The sequence below is a fragment of the Anomaloglossus baeobatrachus genome, chromosome 1 (assembly GCF_048569485.1).
Source record: "Anomaloglossus baeobatrachus isolate aAnoBae1 chromosome 1, aAnoBae1.hap1, whole genome shotgun sequence".
NCBI classification, from domain to species: domain Eukaryota; kingdom Metazoa; phylum Chordata; class Amphibia; order Anura; family Aromobatidae; genus Anomaloglossus; species Anomaloglossus baeobatrachus.
In genome coordinates, this window is record NC_134353.1 from 33,928,812 (window position 1) to 33,952,205 (window position 23,394).

The 23,394-nt window shown below is 42.8% G+C and overlaps 1 protein-coding gene across 1 annotated transcript in view; it reads right to left on the reverse strand.

Annotated features, from left to right (window-relative positions):
- LOC142245199 (vomeronasal type-2 receptor 26-like) overlaps positions 1 to 10,637 on the reverse strand; it is a 36,957-nt gene extending 26,320 nt beyond the window's left edge. Inside the window, exon 1 of the mRNA XM_075318112.1 lies at positions 10,503 to 10,637. Within this exon, the coding sequence (XP_075174227.1) occupies positions 10,503 to 10,637 (135 nt within the window). The remainder of the gene's footprint in view (positions 1 to 10,502) is intronic.
- Between the last annotated feature and the right edge of the window lie 12,757 nt (positions 10,638 to 23,394).

The following is a 23,394-nucleotide window of genomic DNA, read 5'->3' on the forward strand; positions in this document are numbered from 1 at the left end:
AGCCGATAAACGCTATTTCCATGCGGCAAAACCTTCCAAAACAAAAGTCAAACCCAAAGGGAGGGGCTTTTCCATAATTTTTTTTTTTTTTTTTTTTTTTAAATTCATAATAGGTGCTTCAAATAATGAAGCTACTTGACACCCTCTAAAGTCTAGTATTAGAATGATTGTTGTCTACTAACACATGGGAAAGCACTTGTCAGTTGTGCACACCTGAGACCTAAACTAAAATTGTGTATTTTTTTTTTTTTGAGGCTATTTATGTGGACATAATTGCTCAGGAAATATTAGTGGGCATAATTATGCACTTACATAAAATGACAATTTTTGCATCTCACATGTTCATTTTCGTCTGTTGAACTGAAACTCCAACAAACACGAAAATGCACAGAAATACACTTTGCTATTACCATAAAGTTATCAGTGACGAACATAGCTTACGCCTTGTTAACTACAGCCCTAAGTTAGAGTGTATACCAAGGAGAGGTGATCTCCTGTGAGCCCAACATAATGTAACCCTCCTATAAATCACTTGACAGGCCACATCTAATATCTGGGATCCAGTTTTGCTCAATTTTTTTTTTTTTTTTTATCAAAAAAGGTGGTGGGTAGACATTCTGAGATTAGTCGGTTCAAGAAGACAACTAGATTATTGCAAGGAATGGAGGAGGAGATTCCATTTTTTTTTTTTTTGCATAAATCGTGTGTGGTCACTATAAAGGACTGGAACATTACTTCCTCCTACCGCAGCTAAATGTGAAGGGTTCTTTCCAGTAAGAGCAATCAGACTGCGGAATGCCAACCACAAGAGGTAGTAATGGCAGCTACTATAGCGCCTATTAAGGCGGGTGTATGATTTCCTCAGTACACCTATAGTGTCGGTCACACATAACTTAATTACAGAATGTTGAATAGGGAGGAAAACCTGTTGCCTGGTGACATCACGTGACCCCCCCCAGGGCGCTTATTCCACCCCGCAATCCCACGTAATGGTACTTGCCAGAATGTGCAGAATAAAAAGAGGGCGGCCGGACTCCGGATGTTCCTGCCCAATTTCAACAGCACTCCGCTGTCCAGGCCAATGTACACCCTGATGCTCATCCTCCCGCCGCGGGACCCCACCAGGGGTTAGTCTGAAGAAAAAAGGGGTCTAAATCTACATGTGACTCATGACGCCCGGGGCCCCAACGCCCGTGCATATCCCCAGGTGGGGGGAGGAGGACAGAGTCCGATCCAAGCCACTACCCACAGAAGGGGAGGTAGGGGATTGTTCAAGTGAGTGAGGGTTGTACAATGCACATGTCACAGCTTACCTCCCCCCCACCCTGCACAGTTGAAGTGAGGCCTGACCACACCCCGTAATTCACCCCACTGGCCGGGATACCCAGATGACCCCTAGCTCCTTCATGACTAACAGCTTTTTTTTTTTTTTTTTTTTTTTTTATAATTTATTTATTCAATTTATTTATTTATTTATTTTATTTATAATTTATTTACTTAATTTATTTATTTTTTTATTTCTAATTTATTTATTTATTTTTTATAATTTATTTATTTATTTTAGCTTGTCTGGGATAACAATGGGGATGGGTGGATTCTGCTGACTTCTGCAGTCAGCACAGACACCAATGCAGCACCTCCAATCCGAGCTGCATCAGAGGCTGTGCCCATCCACAGCCTGCCCCCGCATTCTCCCCGCTCCCCCGCACCGGCTGTGACAGGGCAGCGGTGACAGGGCAGTGGAGGGAGCAGGGGCATGGGGTTTGTTATTCCCACAAAAACCGGCGGGTCCTCCGCTGCAGCGCTTCCACCTGCGCTGCATCAGGGACCGCCCGGCTCACAGCCTGCACTCGCACCCACCACTGGCGGAGGCAGGGCGGCGGGCGGACGGCACCATAAGCAAAGAGCGCTTTCGCGCTCTTTTCAAAATGAGGGGCGGGCTCCAGCTGACCGGCGGGCGGGTAGTTCACTCAGAACGCCGCTCGCCGGCACACCTAGCTGGAGCCTCAGCAGGGAGGAAGCCGCTCACAACTAACAGCGCTGTGAGTAGGACGCTTCCTTCCCTGCAGATGGGGGATTTGCGACGGACGGCGAGCACAGGCGGACCGGCGGGCGGGTATTTCCCTGAAAACACCGCTCGCCGGCACATGTCACCTTTGCCTCAGCAGGGAGGGAGCCGCTCACAGCTAAAGCACCGTGGGCAAAACTCTCCCTCCCTGCTGATAGCTCTCTTACCGCCTTCCGAAGCGGGTACACGCCACCGGCCGCCCAAACAGGTCCGGGTCCAGGAACAAAGAGACCGGAAGCTGGGCAGCGCAGTGACATATATCCGATCAGGTCATACCACAGGAGCCGGGGGTAGCTGGTGAGTCTTTCCAGGGGGAGAAACCACCTAACATTAGCATAGGGGGCCTGCAGTCAGGTGGCAGCATCTCAAATTTTGGCTGCAGTGCCCCTCATTCTCCCTCTTTCCTTTCTTGAAAAGTTGGGAGGTGTGCCTTTTGTAGTGCACAGAGTGTCATGGCTAAATTTGCATTGCAGTCCCTGCCCAATAGTATAAGTACCCTACAGTATAAACGCTGCAATAAAACTTACACCAAACACTTATTGTTCTGAACAGAGATGAGTGATTGAATTAATTAAAATTGAATTATACTTGAATGTTACAACAATCTTCATTCACCAAAACCTGCTTTTTATGAACCATAACAGGTCTTTAAAGTGTAAAACAAAACTTTATTCTCCCCTCCTTGACCTTTCCTCTCCTCACCGACACCCATCCGGTCTTAATCGCAACCTCAGATTAGTGTAAGCAGAACTGAAATCCTCAGGCCTTGGTTGCTAGACCATGGCTTCAGGGTTTGCAAGGCCAAGTCAAAAGTCGTATCCCACACCAAGACAAATGATGTCAGATGCAGAACCTTCCCATACCCAGCAAATTCGGAAGTCTCAGCCAAGAAACCAAGGCTCGGAGAGCAGTGACGTGGCAATCCAAAGATATGTCAAGAGTAGAGGGACCGGCAAGGTGAGCAGTGAGGTGACTATAAGGATTTTTATTATTTTTTAGATATTACTTTTATTATACTCTAGAGTTTGACCCCAGAGTATAATAAAGAACATTATATTTTCAGAGGATAACTTCTCTGCACATTGAATTTCTTGGCAAAAAAATATTCAAACATTCGAATATGAATTATCTGTTATCCACTTGTAATGGGAAAACAGCATTTCAAATTCATCTCACCATTCAATACAAAATATTTAGGAAGAAAACATCCACGTGAAGGTCCTGTCTTGCAGGTTTATATCAATATGCAAGAACACAAACAGACCTATAGTCTAAATTATTGTCTTGACACATCAATGCATAAAATATGCATAATGATACAAAAGGCACTTACCCTGAGTCCGTTGGTCCCTCTCTGTGCTCTGGACTACCAATTGACTCTGGGAAACTGCCTTTTGTATCATTATGCATATTTCATTTTGCAGTTGTCTGCCAAGAAAGATAATTCAACGACAAAGGCTGTCAAGCATACATTGTTATGTTTTTATTAGTGCGTATTTGTTTGCAGTACATAGGCTCCATACAGGGGCTGAATTTGCTTATTTGCACTCGTTTTTTTGTCCCTTTGTCCTTTCCATCTCTTCTCCTTCTAGAGGTGCATTGTGGGAAGGAGGAGCTCATTTTCTTCATGGACTGAGGTACAGAGGATATCCTCCATTTTATCCCCCTTCATAAAAACAATACTGGTAAGGAGGATTATGTAGTGTTTGCAGCCCTATATTCTCACTCCTGCACTAGTCAGCTGCATTTATTAGACTGGATAGCACGCTGATTTAACACACATTGTATATACACTTTTTAGCCACTAATCATATGTAATTCTGTGTTACCTTTATACTTGTGCTGATTCCTTATTATTTTTTTTTTTTTACTTTCACCGAATACATTTACCAACTTTCAGTAAATTGCACAGACTTCTGGATAAAATCTTTTTATTGGACTGCAGGAGATCAGTTTAGTTGCACATTAAATAATACACACCCCTCAGGGCACGATGTAGCAAGGACAGAAAATAACAAAGGCATAAAGTAGTCCATAAGAACACAAAAGCAACCAAAGGCCACTATCACATTAGCTAATAATAATGTTCATGAGTAGGGATGTGCAAACCAGAACTCTAAACATCAGGATTTGTACAAAAGATCGGGTGTCCAGGTCTCCAACCTGAACACAGACTTTCACCTCTATGTACTCTATGTATGGTTCCTATTTGGCTTTGGCAACCAAATAAAGCTTTTTGAGAGACTGCAGAGCAGCCAATCAAAAAGCTTTATCAGTGTGGGCACTTCTGGCTCCATCACAGCCATGTCAAGTCTGCGGTCGGACACCTGTGTGAGAATAGTTTTGATGGTGATGCAGGAGGAGGAAGAAGCAGCAGACACAGTTTGGTAGGCCCGGTAGTCCGCATTTTAGTGCAGTAAGCTTCCCATAGTAATGCATGTTGCTTGTGCATGTCAAGTATCATGTATGTAGTAGTTAAACTATTTATATTTTTGTCTATACTGAGTCATTGGCAGATAACACAAGATGTGTCATCCTTTGCGGTCTCAAAAAAGGCCTAGGGTAGGCAACCCTTCCTGCGAACTGCAGCCCCACATCTGCTGCTGGCCAAAGCCAGAGTTGTGGCTGAGAATACAGTGCTTCTCATGGTTGCATCGCTATGTGTTTGTGTGGGAAAAACCAATGTAAGATCCTCGTCTTCCTCCTCCTCCTCATCTGCTGAGCTACTGGCTGCGTGCCTCTGGGTTCACACTAAGTGGGATCTACAACTTCATTGTCAGGTTCCATGTTGTCCCACTCCTCCTCTTGCTGATCAGACATCGCATAACAGTACACGTGTGCCTCAGGTATCTGAGTCTAATCATCATCACCTCCACCCTTGGGGGCTAACGTCAGTTGAAGAGGGTTGGGATCCAGCTCAGACCCTACTTTACCCGGGCCAGGATTCAACTGACAAAGATTTTGGGCATCGGGGCAAATGTTTCCTCCTTTTGAGTCTTGGAATCTTTGGAGCAGACCTCGGATGCCCATGGGATAGAATATGTGAACAGCTATGCAAACTGGCCATTGTGTGGTTACCCACAGTAAGTTTGCCGGTTGGAGATTTGTGAAGCGGGGAGAAACAAGTGTAATTGGGATGACACGTCTTTGGAACTGTTTGTGATGTTGAAGTGCAGGAAGAGGCAACTTGATGCAGCACTTGCCATCCACTCCAGCACCTGCTATTTAATAGCCTCATTTGGCCGCCAAAGAAATCTAGTGGAGTAGGCAATCCAGTAACGGACGTTCTTCTAATTTCTCTTAGGATTGGATGCTCACTAGAGCTTTGACTAACTGAACTTCCCAAATGTACCCCTCCAACACCCTGCCTATTCAGTTTTCCAGCACAACCTCATCATGATTTAGCACTCTTGGTTGATGTATCCTTCCCCTCTCAAACATATGTTTCGTAACCCTATGGCCACACCTGTCAGGCACCTGACACAAAAGATACATTTTTTATTCCCTGATCAATCAAAGCATTATTAGAAAACCATTTTTTTTAAATGCGATCAGTGATCAAACAAAGCCAAACATTACCGACTTTTTGGGAAACTGCTCGGGTGACCTAGCCCTAACCGAAGACGCTAAAGCTCATACCGAATTCGAAATTGGTGATTCCCACGATACCCTTTGTGTGAGCCACCAATCGTGACTGCAGTTTAGCTTGCTGAAGGACTGGACTGTTGAATTGCGTGATTTGGCAGCAGAGCAGTACGGCAATCTGGCAGTGAGCTCACTGATGGTCACAGTTGGTAACTTGAAGACCGCAGCAATGACCACCGGTGAACTCTCTAGCGCCAAGTCACAAAATTCAAAAGTCTGGTAATCTGGCAGTGCTTTCAGCTGAGGTCACAGCTGGTGCTTTCCACAGCACAGTACTCTCATTGCTATGTGAGCAGTTGGTGTGGGATCCCCTCTATTTTTTATAATCAGCAATGGTAGAGCAGACTACTGGGGGTTGCAGCCTGTAGTCTGTTTTAACCCGTGCTGGTTATCAAAGATAGGGGCCCCCACAATGTTTTTTTTTATTTTTTAAATAAGTACGGTAATTTAAAAAAATGTTGTGGGGTCCCTCCTATTTTGAAAAAACAGCTAAGGTAAAGCAGAGAGCTGGAGGCTGGTATCATCACAGTGGAAAGAGCCATAGATATTTGCCCCTGGTTATCAGCCTGAAATTAGCAGCCCAGAGTCGCCCTAGAGTTGGTGCAATGCATTAGATGCACCAGTTCTGGCACTTTTACAGCTCATCTCAATTTTCTTAGTGCAGTTGCAATCGGGGTAATATATGAGATTGATGACACTGTGATTTGTCAAACATCACAGCTGCCATTAAGCCCTAGGTTAGTAATGTGCATGACACCCCCATAACTAACCCTACAACTCAAACAAAATAAACACAAATACAAAAAAATCCTTTATTTGAAATAAAAAAACACACACCCTCTTTCAACCATTTATTAACCCTAAAAACAGCCCCACAGGTCAGATGTAATCCACAACATCGACCTACTATGATAAATGGCTCTGCCACATCCAGAGGCTGAGATGACAGCTCACTGTAGCCACCTGAACACACTATGGGCAGTGAGGGAGCCTCCTGCTGTGAGAATTGGTAACATCAACCAGGTCACCAGAGTTCACAGCCAGAGACTCACACGGTAGCAACTGTGACTACGGGTGAACTTGCTGCTCGATTGCCAGACTACTCTACCACTGTATCATGCAATTTGACAGTTCAGCAATCTGGCTGCTAGTAAAACTGAGGTCACAACTGGTGGTTCCCATGATATTCTCTGTGTGAACACCAACTGTGACATTAGTTGAACTTGCTGCTGGGCCGGACTGTTGAATTGCGTGATATGGCAGCAGAGCAGTCCAGCAATCTGGCAACAAGTTCACTGGTGGTCACAGTTGGTACTGTGAGAACCGCAGCAGTGACTAGCGGTAAACTCTCTGCTGCCATGTCACGCAATTCTATAGTCTGGCAATCTGGCAGTGAGTTAAGCTGAGGTCACAACTGGTGGTTCCCACGGTACCTTCTTTGCTTTGTGAGCAGTCAGTGTGAGATCCAGTCTATTTTTAATAACCAGCAATGGTAATGCAGACTGCTAGGGATTTTACCCATGCTGGTTATCAAAGATAGAAGAGATCCCACAACATTTTTTTTAATTAGCTAACCCTAGAATGATGTCTGAAATATACACTTTCACATAACCCAGGCCTTTTAGGCCCCTGGGCAATTGATATGGATTAACTCAAATAAATAACTTTTACAAGTTTATTTCAAAATTGCACGGTAAGATATGAAAAATGTTGCACTATTTATATGTTATCTTTTCTGAAGAATGTTTTTATCGACATTTTCTCCACAAATGGCACAGTAATGCTCAGTTTTCCTGTCTTTATTTTTTGGACAAATAAAACAATGCTTTTGTTTTCTTTCTCCTGGCTCTGGAATTGACTGAAAACATACGCTATGCTGTTTTGTAGCTTCTCTAGTTGGCTTTGGCAAGAATTTAATGTTGCTTTGTTTTCATCATGGGAGGCATTACAAGTTCATGGCAAAGATCTTTCAAGAATAGGCATCTTCTGTTCTTCCTCCTAGCATGAAAATCGGGATGAGTTTCAGCATAAGTAATGTAGAAATTGAGGGATGAGACATCAAGCATATTTGAAAAAATGACTACTATTCACCAACCATTTCATCCATCTTTTCCACACCTCCTTTAGTTTTGTTTTAGTGCAGGATGCTTTCTGGTTTCTGTTTAATGTCATTGCTGTCAATACTGGAATCATGATGTATGGTACTGAGTAATATAACAGATTTTTCCTTTTTTGCTTTGTAAGACACCATTGTTGCTTCGTTGCTGACACTATCATAAAGTGCTCGCTGTGGAATGTGCTTCATCACTGGAGGAATATACAGTTAGGTCCAGAAATATTTGGACAGTGACACAAGTTTTGTTATTTTAGCTGTTTACAAAAACATGTTCAGAAATACAATTATATATATAATATGGGCTGAAAGTGCACACTCCCAGCTGCAATATGAGAGTTTTCAAATCCAAATCGGAGAAAGGGTTTAGGAATCATAGCTCTGTAATGCATAGCCTCCTCTTTTTCAAGGGACCAAAAGTAATTGGACAAGGGACTCTAAGGGCTGCAATTAACTCTGAAGGCATCTCCCTCGTTAACCTGTAATCAATGAAGTAGTTAAAAGGTCTGGGGTTGTTTACAGGTGTGTGGTTTTGCATTTGGAAGCTGTTGCTGTGACCAGACAACATGCTGTCTAAGGAACTCTCAATTGAGGTGAAGCAGAACATCCTGAGGCTGAAAAAAAAGAAAAAATCCATCAGAGAGATAGCAGACATGCTTGGAGTAGCAAAATCAACAGTCGGGTACATTCTGAGAAAAAAGGAATTGACTGGTGAGCTTGGGAACTCAAAAAGGCCTGGGCGTCCACGGATGACAACAGTGGTGGATGATCGCTGCATACTTTCTTTGGTGAAGAAGAACCCGTTCACAACATCAACTGAAGTCCAGAACACTCTCAGTGAAGTAGGTGTATCTGTCTCTAAGTCAACAGTAAAGAGAAGACTCCATGAAAGTGAATACAAAGGGTTCACATCTAGATGCAAACCATTCATCAATTCCAAAAATAGACAGGCCAGAGTTAAATTTGCTGAAAAACACCTCATGAAGCCAGCTCAGTTCTGGAAAAGTATTCTATGGACAGATGAGACAAAGATCAACCTGTACCAGAATGATGGGAAGAAAAAAGTTTGGAGAAGAAAGGGAACAGCACATGATCCAAGGCACACCACATCCTCTGTAAAACATGGTGGAGGCAACGTGATGGCATGGGCATACATGGCTTTCAATGGCACTGGGTCACTTGTGTTTATTGATGACATAACAGCAGACAAGAGTAGCCAGATGAATTCTGAAGTGTACCGGGATATACTTTCAGCCCAGATTCAGCCAAATGCTGCAAAGTTGATCGGACGGCGCTTCATAGTACAGATGGACAATGACCCCAAGCATACAGCCAAAGCTACCCAGGAGTTCATGAGTGCAAAAAAGTGGAACATTCTGCAATGGCCAAGTCAATCACCAGATCTTAACCCAATTGAGCATGCATTTCACTTGCTCAAATCCAGACTTAAGACGGAAAGACCCACAAACAAGCAAGACCTGAAGGCTGTGGCTGTAAAGGCCTGTTAAAGCATTAAGAAGGAGGAAACCCAGCGTTTGGTGATGTCTATGGGTTCCAGACTTAAGGTAGTGATTGCCTCCAAAAGATTCGCAACAAAATATTGAAAATAAAAATATTTTGTTAGGGTTTGGTTTATTTGTCCAATTACTTTTGACCTCCTAAAATGTGGAGTGTTTGTAAAGAAATGTGTACAATTCCTACAATTTCTATCAGATATTTTTGTTCAAACCTTCAAATTAAACGTTACAATCTGCACTTGAATTCTGTTGTAGAGGTTTCATTTCAAATCCAATGTGGTGGCATGCAGAGCCCAACTCGCGAAAATTGTGTCACTGTCCAAATATTTCTGGACCTAACTGTATCATCGATTTGGCTTCATAGCACCAACTGGCACTGTAAGATCATTTGCAATCAAAAATTTGCCCAGTTCAACATTAGTAATTGTCCATTGTAATAATTTTACCAGAATTGTACAATGGTACAGCATGTTTTTTTTTAACAATATCAGAACCTAGGTCTTTCTGCACTGGAGCACCAACTTCTTTAACACAGTAGATAAGCCCATTATTCTTATAATAATTTGCAGAATCACACATCCAGAATATGTTTATTCCATATTTGGCTGGTATAGTAGGCATATATTGAATGAACTTGCAACGTCCTTTGAAGACTACAAGTTGCTCATCCTCTGTTACATTAGCACTAGGATTGTAGAGTTTGTTACAATTCTTGATAAAAAATATTCCAATTGTAACTGGTAGGGGCTAAATGATCAATTTCCAACCTCGCAGGACGAGTTCACTTATCATCAAAATGAAGGCTTCTCTGAATTTCCTCATGTCTATCCACTGACATTGCTTCTTTGTAGTGTAGATCAGAAAGTAGGTCCAGAAATAATTCTCTGATAGGAACATCATAAGTTTTTTTACATCCTCTTGAAGTTTTAGTTCAATATATGCATACAATTCTTCTTTTGATATATTTTTCATGTTTTTTTTTCCAGAAGCAATACGTTTTCCTTCCAGGTTTGTACGTAAAAGCACCTCATCTGCAATAGCTTCAGAAAAAAAGTACAGAAAAGATCTTTAGGGGACAAGCATTGGGGCCTTTCCGCAGCTCCTTGAGCTTGTCTCACAATATTATATATTGGGGTATGTCGAAGTAATGAAAGAATACATTAGTTTTGGATGTTCTATTTATAAATTCATCTGGATCCACTTCATCATCAGAAGAATCACTGGCCATGGAAGCAGAATGATTAGCTGGTGGGAGGTACTCTTCATCAGACGAAGAAAGTTCACTTTCAGACATGATTGCTTCAATCACTTGGTTAGTCAAACTCTTGGAAGAAAACTCTACTATTGTTGACTTAGGGCGGCTTTACACGTTGCAACATCGCACGTGCGATGTCGATGGGGTCAAATTGAAAGTGACGCACATCCGGCGTCACTTTCGACATCGTACTGTGTAAATGCTAGAGGATACGATGAACGAGCGCAAAAACGTCGTTATCGTATCATCGTTGCATTCACCGACATTTCCATAATGCCGGTGCCGCGACAGGTACGATGTTGTTACTCGTTCCTGTGGCAGCACACATTGCTGTGTATGAAGCCGCAGGAGCAAGGAACATCTCCTTACCTGCCGCCGGCGGCTATGCAGAAGGACGGAGGTGGGCGGGATGTTTACATCCTGCTCATCTCCGCCCCTCCGCCGCTATTGGCTACCTGCCGTGTGACGTCGCTATGACACCGCACGACCCTCCCCCTTAGGAACAAGGCGGGTCGCCGGCCAGAGCGACGGTCGCAGGGCAGGTGAGTGCATGTGAAGCTGGCGTAGCGATAATTTTCGCTACGACAGCTATCACACGATATCGTACCTGCGACGGGGGCGGGGACTATCGCGTGCAACATCGCAGCATCGGCTTCCGATGTCGCAACGTGCAAAGCCCGCCTTAGATGTCAGCCAACTAAAAGGAAAAACAATGAGTACAATCAGGGTTGTCCACTCTTTCCTAATTTGTGACATAAGGGTAAAGTGCTTCCCTCCCCCTTCTTTCTCTCACTTTCAGCAGATCTTGCTTTTTAGACTTTCTTCTAGGCAGTGTTCTGGATTTTTGTGGCTCACAAGGTATACACCTTGCAAGATTCTTCTAGAAGCAAAAAGCCTGTGAAAGAGGTTGAACCCTTCCTTCCAAAATCACATGACATCATCACAGGTCCTTCAGCAATTAGTTCACAATGTATGCGTGCCGCCCCAATGACAACCGGGGTGCACAGATCCGGGGTGGTCGTGGCTCGAGGGGTCTGGACCCAGGCTTGACAGACACTCAAAACTGGAGAAGGGGTTATTTACAGGGGATGAGTTCATGACGCCAACTGCGGGTTGCTGTAATGAGAGTACTGCCACTGCTGGAGAGAGAACCGGGGCGGATCGTGTGAAGCAGCAAGGGTTCAGTTCCTTCGCAGGTAGAGAAAGCTCCAGGCTCAGGGTGTTGGTAGGTTTGGGAGGCCAGGGTGCAGGGATCAGGGTACTCAATGCGGGTAGTCATGGTATTGGATGAGGTGAAGAAGACACTCACACTGTAGGTAAACCAAAGTCTCTGAGTACAGCTGCCGGTGCCGGGAGCCCGTCCAGGTACCCGGTCCCACCGGTGTCACTTAGTGATCTGGAGTCTGCCTCCGTGCACAATTTGTTGTTCGTTAGAGGTCACCGTGGCTTGAAGCTGTTGGCTCACTATGTGTAGTGTAGCCCTGCTCCTGAGGGCTGGCACTTAGGACCTCAGTGGTCTGCTGTGTCTGGAAAACCCTGTCTCCCTCGTTGTGCTGATGCCCTTAGTCTCTGTTGGGCCTTTTTGGTGCCAACAGTCCCTCCAAAACTACGTCCGTCACACCCCTGTCCAACGTCCCTGCAACCGATCCCCGACTCCTCTGGTCCCGTACCCCTGTCTGCAACCCAACTTCTGTCCTTCTAGCTCCCCGGAAACTAAAACTCCAGCTCCTCTCACTTTGAGAGCTGATACTAGTCTCACTTGGTCCCTCCCACCAGTCTGCCCGACCCCTAGGTGGGTGGCCCTGTTCCAGCTAGACCAACCCTTTGGTGCGTCTAACAGATCAGATCAGTGTGTGGGAAGTTGGTTGGGGTTTGTGGTGCTGATGGAGCTGACACCGGTTTCCGGGAACCTGGAACCATGGGGTGTAGGCCCTGCACCCTGAAGAAATGATGCAGTTCCCTGTAGCACCCCGATATATTCAAGGGCGCTACATATGTTGTCCTCCTGATGCTATTTACTGTGTTCAGAAGGACCAGTGATGATGTCATGGCCTTATGCCGTTGGGAAGGAGGAGTCAGTCTCCCTCCAAAGATCACGTGGCCATTACATCATCACAGTTCTTTCACCTTACAGGCATGATCCACCCTTTTCCCCAGCAACCCTGACTACAATAACACAGTAACTTGAGACACAAACACTGATGAGTACATTATGAACATAGTATGAGCCTAAAAGGCCTGAATCCTGTAAATATGGGGGTTCTCCCAAAAAAGTATAGTTATACCAAAATGCCGTGATTGTGGGGTGCAGAATAGCTGCTTGCCATTACCAAGCTCCCTTGAAACAGTGCCTATGGCCGGGCTTTAGAGGAGACTGTGACTTTTACTATATGCAGCAATATTGTGGTTCTGTATATAGTATAAATGATTAGATGATTGCAGGATCAAGTCCACTTACCAAACTAATAAATACAGTGGAAAGTTTAAAAAGTTTTGAAGAAGAAAAAATAATTAAAGAATACACAAAGGTGGTATCAACGCGTTCAGAAAGGTCCACTCTATGAAAATATAGCAAAAATTATTCAGAACCGTAATACTGTAAACAGAAAAGAAATTGAAAGTGACAAAATGATGCTTTTTTGGGACATTGCAATACACATCTATGCTAAAATGGTATCAAAAATTGGTATCTCCCCCCACAAAAAATAGGCCCTCAATTAACTTCATCAATCCAAAAAGTGAAAATGTTGTGGTTCTCAGGAAATGGCAACACAATAAAAAATGTGTTTTGTGTTTTTTTAAAGTAGATTTTTTTTTTTTCAAAATTAATGTTATACAAAAAATAGACGTTTGGTTTCTCTTTAATCGTTTTGAAGAGAAATAATCATACTGCAAGATTAATTATATTACATAATGTACGCCCTAAAAAGAATTCCCAAAAAACAATGTTGAAATTGCGGAGGAGTTTTCAGAATTTTTTTCCTGTTTAAAGTATATTATGTGGTACAATGAATAATGTCATTCAAAAGTGCATCTCGTCCCACAAAATGAAAGCCCTCATGTCTCTGTGTGGACAGAAAACTAAAAAAGTTATAGCTTGTGCAAGAAGCGGAGGAAAAAACTAAAAGGAAAAAAATCTAAGTTGGCTGATTTGGAAAAAAGTAAAGGTGTTTTGTATTTACTTTCAAGTGAAAAATATGGATAAAGGGGTTTATCAGTTTTAGGGTTTGAGTATGTAAAATGTGTGACAGAAAAGAAAAGTGTCTACTATACATGGAAGCAAAAAGGGTTAAATTATAGGGATGATCGAATACCTCAAATATTCGGCTTTGCGAATAATTTCCAAATACCTCACCGCTATTCGACTATTCGATGCGCAATGTAAGTCTATGGCAAGCCCGAATAGTACCGAATAGCTGTTATTCGGGTTTCCCATAGACTTACGTTGCACATCGAATATTCGTAAGAGACTAAGGACGGTCAGTCCTAAACGCGTCCTCGCAGCATGGCATAATGGACTTTTAATGCTTTTCCAATAAAGGACTTTTAATTTTACATACTGGAACTGTGTTGGATCGACTTTTTTCATTTAAATTGTCGAATATTTTTGAGGTCTTCGAAGAATATTCACGAAGCCGAATAATCGAAGTATTCGATCATCCCTATTAAATTACCTTCAACATGTGTTTACAATTGAAATTTCTTGGCATGTGAAGAAAGCCTTCATGTAGAGCGTGAGCCATGGCGTAGACTGCGTCATATACATGGTAGGTGGTTCTAAAGGTTTCCGTATAGTAATGATTGCTGCCAATTTCATGTAACTTCATTGTCTTAGTACAATTCCTAAGTCTGAGTAGATACTTGTCTTCAGCTACAATTTTTAGGATGGGATTTGAAGGTTTACATTTTAAGTATAGAATTAAGATATGTTCTAGTATAGGGTCATTTGGACGATTTTCCAGACTTATATCTTCCAGAAATGATTTCAAATTTGGGATCTTTATATTTGGTGATGAAAATATGAGGCTTCCATGGAACGATGATTTACATTTTACTGATGAAAGGATGTGAATATTTGACCCGGCCGGTATAATCAGAGTCTTCACGTTTCCGGAAATGCTTTGTTCCTCTATGAACTGTACAGAGAGAAATGAAATTGTGCCACAAAGTACAATAATGTTTGAAGTTGATTTTTGAAATATTCTTTTGTTCTTTTCATTGTCGTTGTTTTCATTTATAATATCATCAGTTTTCATTTTAAGAAGAAATTCAATGCAAATATCATACATTTCTGCCTGTTTCATTAACTCCTGACTTTGTGTGTGTCCTCCATCATCATCAGAGGCAATAACACCAATCCATGACCAATCGAAATGTTTGAGAAGTTTAACTATCGCCAGATACTGAGTTTGATCACTTGGAAGAGTTTGGAAGAAGGATGGATACATTTTCTTATTGGAGAACAGAGGATTTGTGGCACCATAGCTGATCTAAGAGAAAAAAAGATATTATGGACAAGAAAAAGGAAGTTAATGTTAAATTAAAGGAACAAAGACCCTAAAATGTTTATGCATACAGCATGTATGGTGTTATCCAGCATTTTCAGTTTCCTAGATTTTTCGGTATAGTTCTGTGGATTGTCCTGAATATAAAGAACAAATAGATATAGTCATCTTTAGAGATTATAAAACCGTTTGAAATTCAAATTTGCTAACTTTGCTGAATTATCCTAAAAATTCAGGAATGCCTCTGATCACTATGTGTAAAAGCAATGGCTTTTACATGGCTAAGTGCAAAAAGTATACTTGTCTGGGGAGTTTAAAGAGAAGAAACAAAAGCTTTTTAACAAGCCGTCCAAAAATGAACCCTTTTTTATGGACCCGGAACAGGTTAAAATTTTTCAAAGTAAAGAGGCAATGGCTTGTTGTCATCAAGTCTTTAAAAAAAATTAGTCACATTATGTTAGCTGTTTGATATTTGTCTACTGTCAAGATAGTCGCCTTCCCATTTAGAAATACAATGTAGCACTCTAGTTGAAGGCAGGCAATGACAGACCCAGCAGCAGTAGTACAGTCTATCAGTATAAAATTCAAAATGTATCAGTTTTCCACTACTAAGACTTTTTGATTCCACATATTTCTCCTATGTAAAATAAAAAAAGCCTCTGCTCAACTTCTGTGCCGATGCCATTCCAGCAGTGATGGTTCTCACATTCCCCGGACTCATGTGATGTTGTGACATCATACAAACCCCGCATCCAATCAGCACTGGTTTCTGTCTCCTTGTCTTAGGACACAGGAGCAATTAACAGGAAGGGAGCAGCCAGATGCAGAGCTCACTTCCTGTTGATTAGCTTATGTGTCCAAGGGCGAGAGTGAGGGTGCTATTTTTAGGCTGCGGAGGGCTCAATATCCATGGGCTTTCTCAGACTGAGTATGCCAGCCTCCAGCTGTCCAATTTATCTTGGCTGGGTATCAAAGTTGGGAGACTTCACAATGTTTTTTTAATTACATAAATATTAAAATAAATAAATAAATAAATAAAAGTGTCATGACCATGCTCTGCTGGCCCGCCATCCTGCAGAGCCAGTTTCTAGCATTTGCTCTGCAGGACGGTCTCCTGCAGAGCTGGCTTACCCTTTTTGTCTCCTTTGGGTTTTTGGCCTCTCCCTGACCGTAGCGGAGGGGTCCTCTGGACATCGATTTGGACCCCCTCCACTTTATTATGGAGCCAACCCTGCTGCTGCGCTGCCAGTGATATTTCTGGTTTTAGCAAGTACTCGGCTCTGATCTGCTTGGTCTTCCCAGATCATGTCCTGCTACCATTCCCCTCCTCCACCTCTGCCGACGTCCTCCCTATGCCTGTGTCTGCATTCCTTGACCTCCCCGAGATTCTCTCCATCTCATCCCTTTATTCTGTTCTGTTCTTCCTGGTGTTGTGTCTTTCTCCCTCTGTTTACCTCCCTCTGTGTTACCCACCTTCTCTTCTCATTCCCATCCCAGTTATTTAGTTCATCCCTAGCTACTGACTGATTCCCTTTGTGTACCGACTTTAGTTTGTGCTTTGACTCTGTTTCAGTTTTCCCTTTTGTCCTGATGTTACCTTTCAGTGCATTGACCTAGGCCTGTTTGATTACTCTCCCCTAGGTTCTGCGCCACCTAGAGTTTTCTTCTATTAGTTCCTATCTGGTTGTGCTTGGGCGACACCTGGAGGTTCAGCTCCGAACTGCATCAGGTTAGCATCACAAAAAGGACATGGGGTTCTTCGTGTTTTGATACACAGCCAAGATAATGCACACAGCTGGGGTCTGCAGCTTGTACCTGTCTGCTTTATCTATGTTGGGTATCAAAATACAAGGGACCCTACACCATTTTTTCCAACAATTTAATTATTTTTACACTCCACCTCCTGATCCAAACAGCTAGTGTGAGTGTAACCAATCACAGACAGCAGCATAGAGAGTGGGCAGGGAAACCGTGCATATTCATGCACTTTAATGATCGCACCAGAAAGGAGTGTGACAGCTGCAGGGAAGCGCTGTAAGTATTATTCTCCTGCTTTAATAACCGCACGTAATTTTTAGTTTTATTTTCCATGTGCCTCCCAATCACAGTAGTGCGAGTAGCAAAGATGACTACAGCATTATTGTGATTGGCAAGCAATCCCTGCATGTTTAGTGGCTATAAATCAGGTGTAAAACATGTGGGAAGGGGACTCGAAACTCACAAGACCAAAATACTCAACGAGTAATGGATATCGGGAATACCTTAAAATTCATATGAGTAACTAATAGTGCTGAATATATTCGCTGATCATTAGTTAGTAGTACAACATTTCTTTCACAATACACCAGCCTGAAGAGGATGGTGGCTATGATTTGGAAGGTGTCAGGTCATTTCAACCATTTATTTGTCATAAAGCAAGCCCTCCTGGGTTTGCAAAAACTGATTAGTCTTACAAAGCACCAAATTATTTGTAATTTCACACCCAGCTCTAATTACAAATGTTAAAGCCTCTATCTGAGTGCTATAAAGAAATGACAGACTCTGTCATGCAGCAGCCAATCTAAAGCATGTGTTATTTTGAGATCTGCCATTGACAGCTGAGGAAGGAAAACCATTAACGGGTTTGTCCTCTATTTGGACAATAACTTCTGATTCCACATGTTTCCCCCATGTAAAATAATTGTCTGCACTCACCTCCCGTACTGGCACCATTCCATCGCTGTCGGTGCTCACGTTCCTTGAGCTCATGTGATATCACAATGCCCCACATTCAATCACCTTTGGCTGCCAATACATTCTGTGCATACAGCATTGAGTCTTTCATTCATATGACTCACTGTCATAATTCTATATGCTGCTGACTAGGGATGAGCGAACCCTAAGGCGGGCTTTGCACACTGCGACATCGCAGGTGCGATGTCGGTGGGGTCAAATTGAAAGTGACGCACATCCGGCATCGCTTGCGACATCGCAGTGTGTAAAGCCTGGATGATACGATTAACGAGCGCAAAAGCGTCGTAATCGTATCATCAGTACAGCGTCGGCGTAATTCATAATTACGCCGACGCGATGGTCCGATGTTGTTCCTCGCTCCTGCGGCAGCACACATCGCTGTGTGTGAAGCCGCAGGAGCGAGGAACATCTCCTACCGGCGTCACTGCGGCTTCCGTAGGATATGCGGAAGGAAGGAGATGGGCAGGATGTTTACATCCTGCTCATCTCCGCCCCTCCGCTCCGATTGGCCGCCTGCCATGTGACGTCGCAGTGACGCCGCACGACCCGCCTCCTTATCAAGGAGGCGGGTCGCTGCCACAGGGACGTCGCACGGCAGGTGAGTGTGTGTGTGAAGCTGGCGTAGCGATAATTTTCGCTACGCCAGCTATCACCACATATCGCTGCTGCGACGGGGGCGGGCACTATCGCACTCGGCATCGCAGCATCGGCCTGCGATGTCACAGTGTGCAAAGTGCCCCTAACTGTAGGGTTCGGGGTTCATACCAAACACCAGGTGTCCGGGTTCTGGAAGTGAACACAGACTTTTACCCATATTTCCAGTTCCTGTTTGGGTTCAGTCACACAAAAAAAAAGGAAGCAAAATGCCTGTCACACTTCTTCAGGTTCTGCTCATTACATCTTATGCATATATTCTGCTTCTCCCACCCACTATCTGTGACAGCGTCTGGGATTTGGTTGCAGTCAGAATTTCAGCGTCCTGGAGTCTCTGATTGCATGCGCTCACAATGACTGTCTTGGTCCCCTAAGGGAGTGTAAAAATAAATAAATAAAATGATGTAAGGTCACCCTGCACAGATAAAGCATATGTCTAAAGGCTGCAGCCCCAAGCTGTTGAGTTATGTTGGCTATGTATAAAAAAGCGTCACCATGCGTTTTTTTTAATTATTGAAATAAATAATAAAAAAAAAACATGCGTTCCCCCCAATTTTGTTACTCAGTTAAGATAAAGCCGACAGCTGGAGGCTCATATTCTCAGGCTGGGGAGGTCCATGGTTATTGGACCCCTCCACTGCCTATTTATAGCAGCCCACAGCCACCTATAATTGTTGCATCTATTAAATGCAACAATTCCAGCTCTTTATCTATTTATTCCTAATAGCCCTGGTGTGGTTTCAATCAAGGTAATAAAAGGGGTTAATGACAGGTGTGATTTGTTAAAAATTACAGTTGATACTAAACCCTAGATTAGTAATAGGTAGGGGTCTATGAGACCCCCTCCCATTACTAATCCTGTAAATGAAAAGAAATAAACACAAATAAAAATCATTTATTTAAAAAAAAAAACACACACACCCTCTTTCTCCAATTTATTAACCCCCACAACACCCAGATCCAATGGAATTCATACCATGACATCTCACGGCAGGGATGGTGGTTTTCTGCCAGGAGATGCAGATTTGGTGCTGGAATTTAAACACCAAATAGCTACACCAAATCTATATCTCTTTGTAAAAACTGTCTGTTTTATCTGCATTTTTTTAATTTATTTAGTTTTCTACCACTATAGGGACTTAGACAGCATGTGTGATTCCAACCAATCACAGACGCCATCATGGAGGGTGGGGGCACAGTCTGACTGCAACCAATCACAGATTCCGGGACTGATGGAAGTGAACACATATGACAGCTAATGATTGGCCGTGAAACAGTGTTATAGCCATGGGGAAGGTTGCTAAGTATAACTGTTCTGCTTTATTCCTTATTTGCTTTCTTTTGCAGCCCCCAAGCCCTTACTAGAGATTATCGATCCTACACCTCTCATTCACTTATCTCTTGATTTTTTTAAGCGAAAATGCCAGCCCACATTCTGTGTATTGCATGGACCATACTTCACTGGTGTGCAAACAGATTATGGAGAAAAGGGGGGAATTGATGCCACTGTGTTGCTGATCCATTGTCTGCTTGAAATGTTTTTAAATATGAAGACTCCAATATGGGTCTCCAAGTTGTGTCTTGTCTGTAGTGGCAGGGTTCTGTGAGCAAGAGGCCTACGCCTCATTCATATTGATTTTTACTGGGTAATAAATTGGTAAATGAATATCTTTATTTCTTTAATATTTTTCTCTTTTGATGTTTTTCATGTTCGCATTTGGTAATCAACAAGGGACCTTGCTATGGATTACGTTGGACTTTAAAAAAAAAATGTAATATATAAGTAAACTAGGGCTGGGCTGTAGTAGGGGAATATTTGTCCAAATAAAATGTATTTTTCTATGTTCAACGACTGTATTAGTAATGAAGGTAACTGGTAGGCGCCTACCCATTACTAATACCAAGGCTTGATGTCAGCTGGCAATTCACAGCTCACATCAACCCTATTTATTACCCCATTTGCCATTACACCAGGAGAATGGGAAGAGCCGAAGTGAAGCGCAAGGATTGGAGCATTTAATGGATGCATCACTTCTGGGGTTCCTGCTGCCTGCTATTTTTAGGCTAGGTACCAATAAACATTTGCCTCCTCAGCCTGAGAATATCAGACCACAGCTAGAATGCCAAAGGTCTGCAAATCTGGAATTGCTGCAAAGGGAGCATTTTTCGACAAAAGCAAAGTTTGAAGGAGGAAATTATTTTATCAAGTAAAAATCATTATTTCTAACTTCACCAATGTCTGGACCATATTTTCTATTCATTATCCAACTCATCTGATAAATGAAAGTATGATTTTTCATGGAAGAGACAAAATTGTCTGGGTGACCCCAAACTTTTGAACTGTAGTATATATATATATATATATATATATATATATATATATATATATATATATATATGTATGTATGTATATATATGTATATATGTATACATATATATATATATATACATATATATATATATATATATATGCATATATATATATATATATATAAATATATATATATTACGGACCACAAGTTTGGACACACCTTCTCATTCAAATAGTTTTCTTCATTTTCAGGACTCTAAAAATTGTAGATTCACACTGAAGACATCAAAACTATGAATTAAAACGTTTGGAATAAAATACTTAAAAAAGTGTGAAACAACTGAAAATATGTCTTAAGCGGGCTTTACACGCTACAATAAATCTTACGATGTGTCGGCGGGGTCACGTCGTAAGTGTCGCACATCCAGCATCGTAAGTAATATTGTAGCGTGTAAAACCTACGTGCATCTGCGATTGAACGAAAAACCGTTCATTGCATGCACGTCGTTCAAAAGCTAAAAATTGTACGTCGGGTTGTTTAATGTTCCCGAGGTAGCACACATCGCAATGTGTGACACCCCGAGAACGATGAATAGATCTCACCTGTGTCCCGGGGCTCCCGCCGACAATGCAGAAGGAAGGAGGTGGGCGGGATGTTAACGTCCCGCTAATCTCCGCCCCTCCGCTTCTACTGGCCGGCTGCCACGTGACGTCGCTGTGACGCCGAACGTCCCTCCCACTCCAGGAAGTGGATGTTTGCTCCCACATCGAGGTCGTATGGAAGTGTAAGTACATGTGATGTGAAATAATCGTTTGTGCGACACGGTCAACAAATTGAACGTGCCGCACATACGATGGGGGTGGGTACGATCGCATATGATATCGTATGCGTAATTGTACCGTGTAAAGCAGGCTTTATATTCTAGGTTCTTCAAAGTAGCCACCTTTTGCTTTCAATACTACTTTGCACACTCTTGGCATTCTCTTGATGAGCTAAAAGAGGTAGTCACTAGAAATGGTCTTCCAACAGTCTTGGAGGAGTTCCCAGAGATGCTTAGCCCTTGTTGGCCCTTTTGCCTTCACTCTGCGGTCCAGCTCACCCCAAACCAACTTGATTGGGTTCAGGTCTGGTGACTGTCGAGACCAGGTCATCTGGCGTAGCACCACATTACTCTCCTTCTTAGTCAAATAGCCCTTACATAGCCTAGAGGTGTGTTTGGGATCATTGTCCTGTTGAAAAATAAATTATGGTCCAACTAAACGCAAACCAGATGGAATAGCACGCCACTGCAAGATGCTGTGGTAGCCATGCTGGTTCTGTATGCCTTCAATTTTGAATAAATCCCCAACAGTGTCACCATCAAAATACCTCCACACCATCACACCTCCTCCTCCATGCTTCACGGTGGGAACCAGCCATGTAGAGTCCATCAATTCACCTTTTCTACAAAGACACGGTGGTTCGATGCAAAGATCTCAAATTTGGACTCATCAGACCAAAGCACAGATTTCCACTGGTCTATTGTCCATTCCTTGTGTTCTTTAGCCCAAACAAGTCTCTTCTGCTTGTTGCCTGTCCTTAGCAGTGGTTTCCTAGCAGCTATTTTACCTGAAAGGCCTGCTGCACAAAGTCTCCTTTTAACAGTCGTTCTAGAAATGAGAAGGTGTGTCCAACCTTTTGGTATGTACCAATATATATATATATATATATATATATATATATAGTATGTATATACACTGTGTGCAGACTTATTAGGCAAATGAGTATTTTGATCACGATATCTTTATACATGTTGTCCTACTCCAAGCTGTATAGGCTGAGAGCCAACTATCAGTTAAGTAAATCAGGTGATGTGCATCTCTGTAATGAGGAGGGGTGCGGTGTAATGACATCAACACCCTATATCAGGGGGACATACTTATTAGGCAACTTCCTTTCCTTTGGCAAAATGGGTCAGAAAAGAGATTTGACGGGCTCTGAAAAGTCCATATTGTGAGCTGTCTTGCAGAGGGATGCAGCAGTCTTGAAATTGCCAAACTTTTGAAGCGTGATCACCGAACAATCACACGTTTCATGGCAAATAGCCAACAGGGACGCAAGAAGTGTGTTGGGCAAAAAAGGAGCAAAATAACTGCCCATGAATTGAGGAAATTCAAGCGTGAAGCTGCCAAGATGCCATTTGCCACCAGTTTGTCCATATTTCAGAGCTGCAACATTACTGGGGTATCAAAAAGCACAAGGTGTGCCATACTCAGGGACATGGCCAAGGTAAGGAAGGCTGAAAAACAACCACCTTTGAACAAGAAGCAAAAGATAAAATGTCAAGTCTAGGCCAAGAAATATCTTAAGACTGATTTTTCAAAGGTCTTATGGACTGATGAAATGAGAGTGACTCTTGATGGGCTAGATGGATGGGCCAGAGGCTGGATCAGTAAAGGGCAGAAGACTCCACTCCGACTCACACGCCAGCAAGGTGGAGGTGGGGACTGGTATGGGCTGGTATCATCAAAGATCAACTTGTAGGACCTTTTCGGGTTGAGGATGGAGTGAAGCTCAACTTCCAGACCTACTGCCAGTTTCTAGAAGACAACT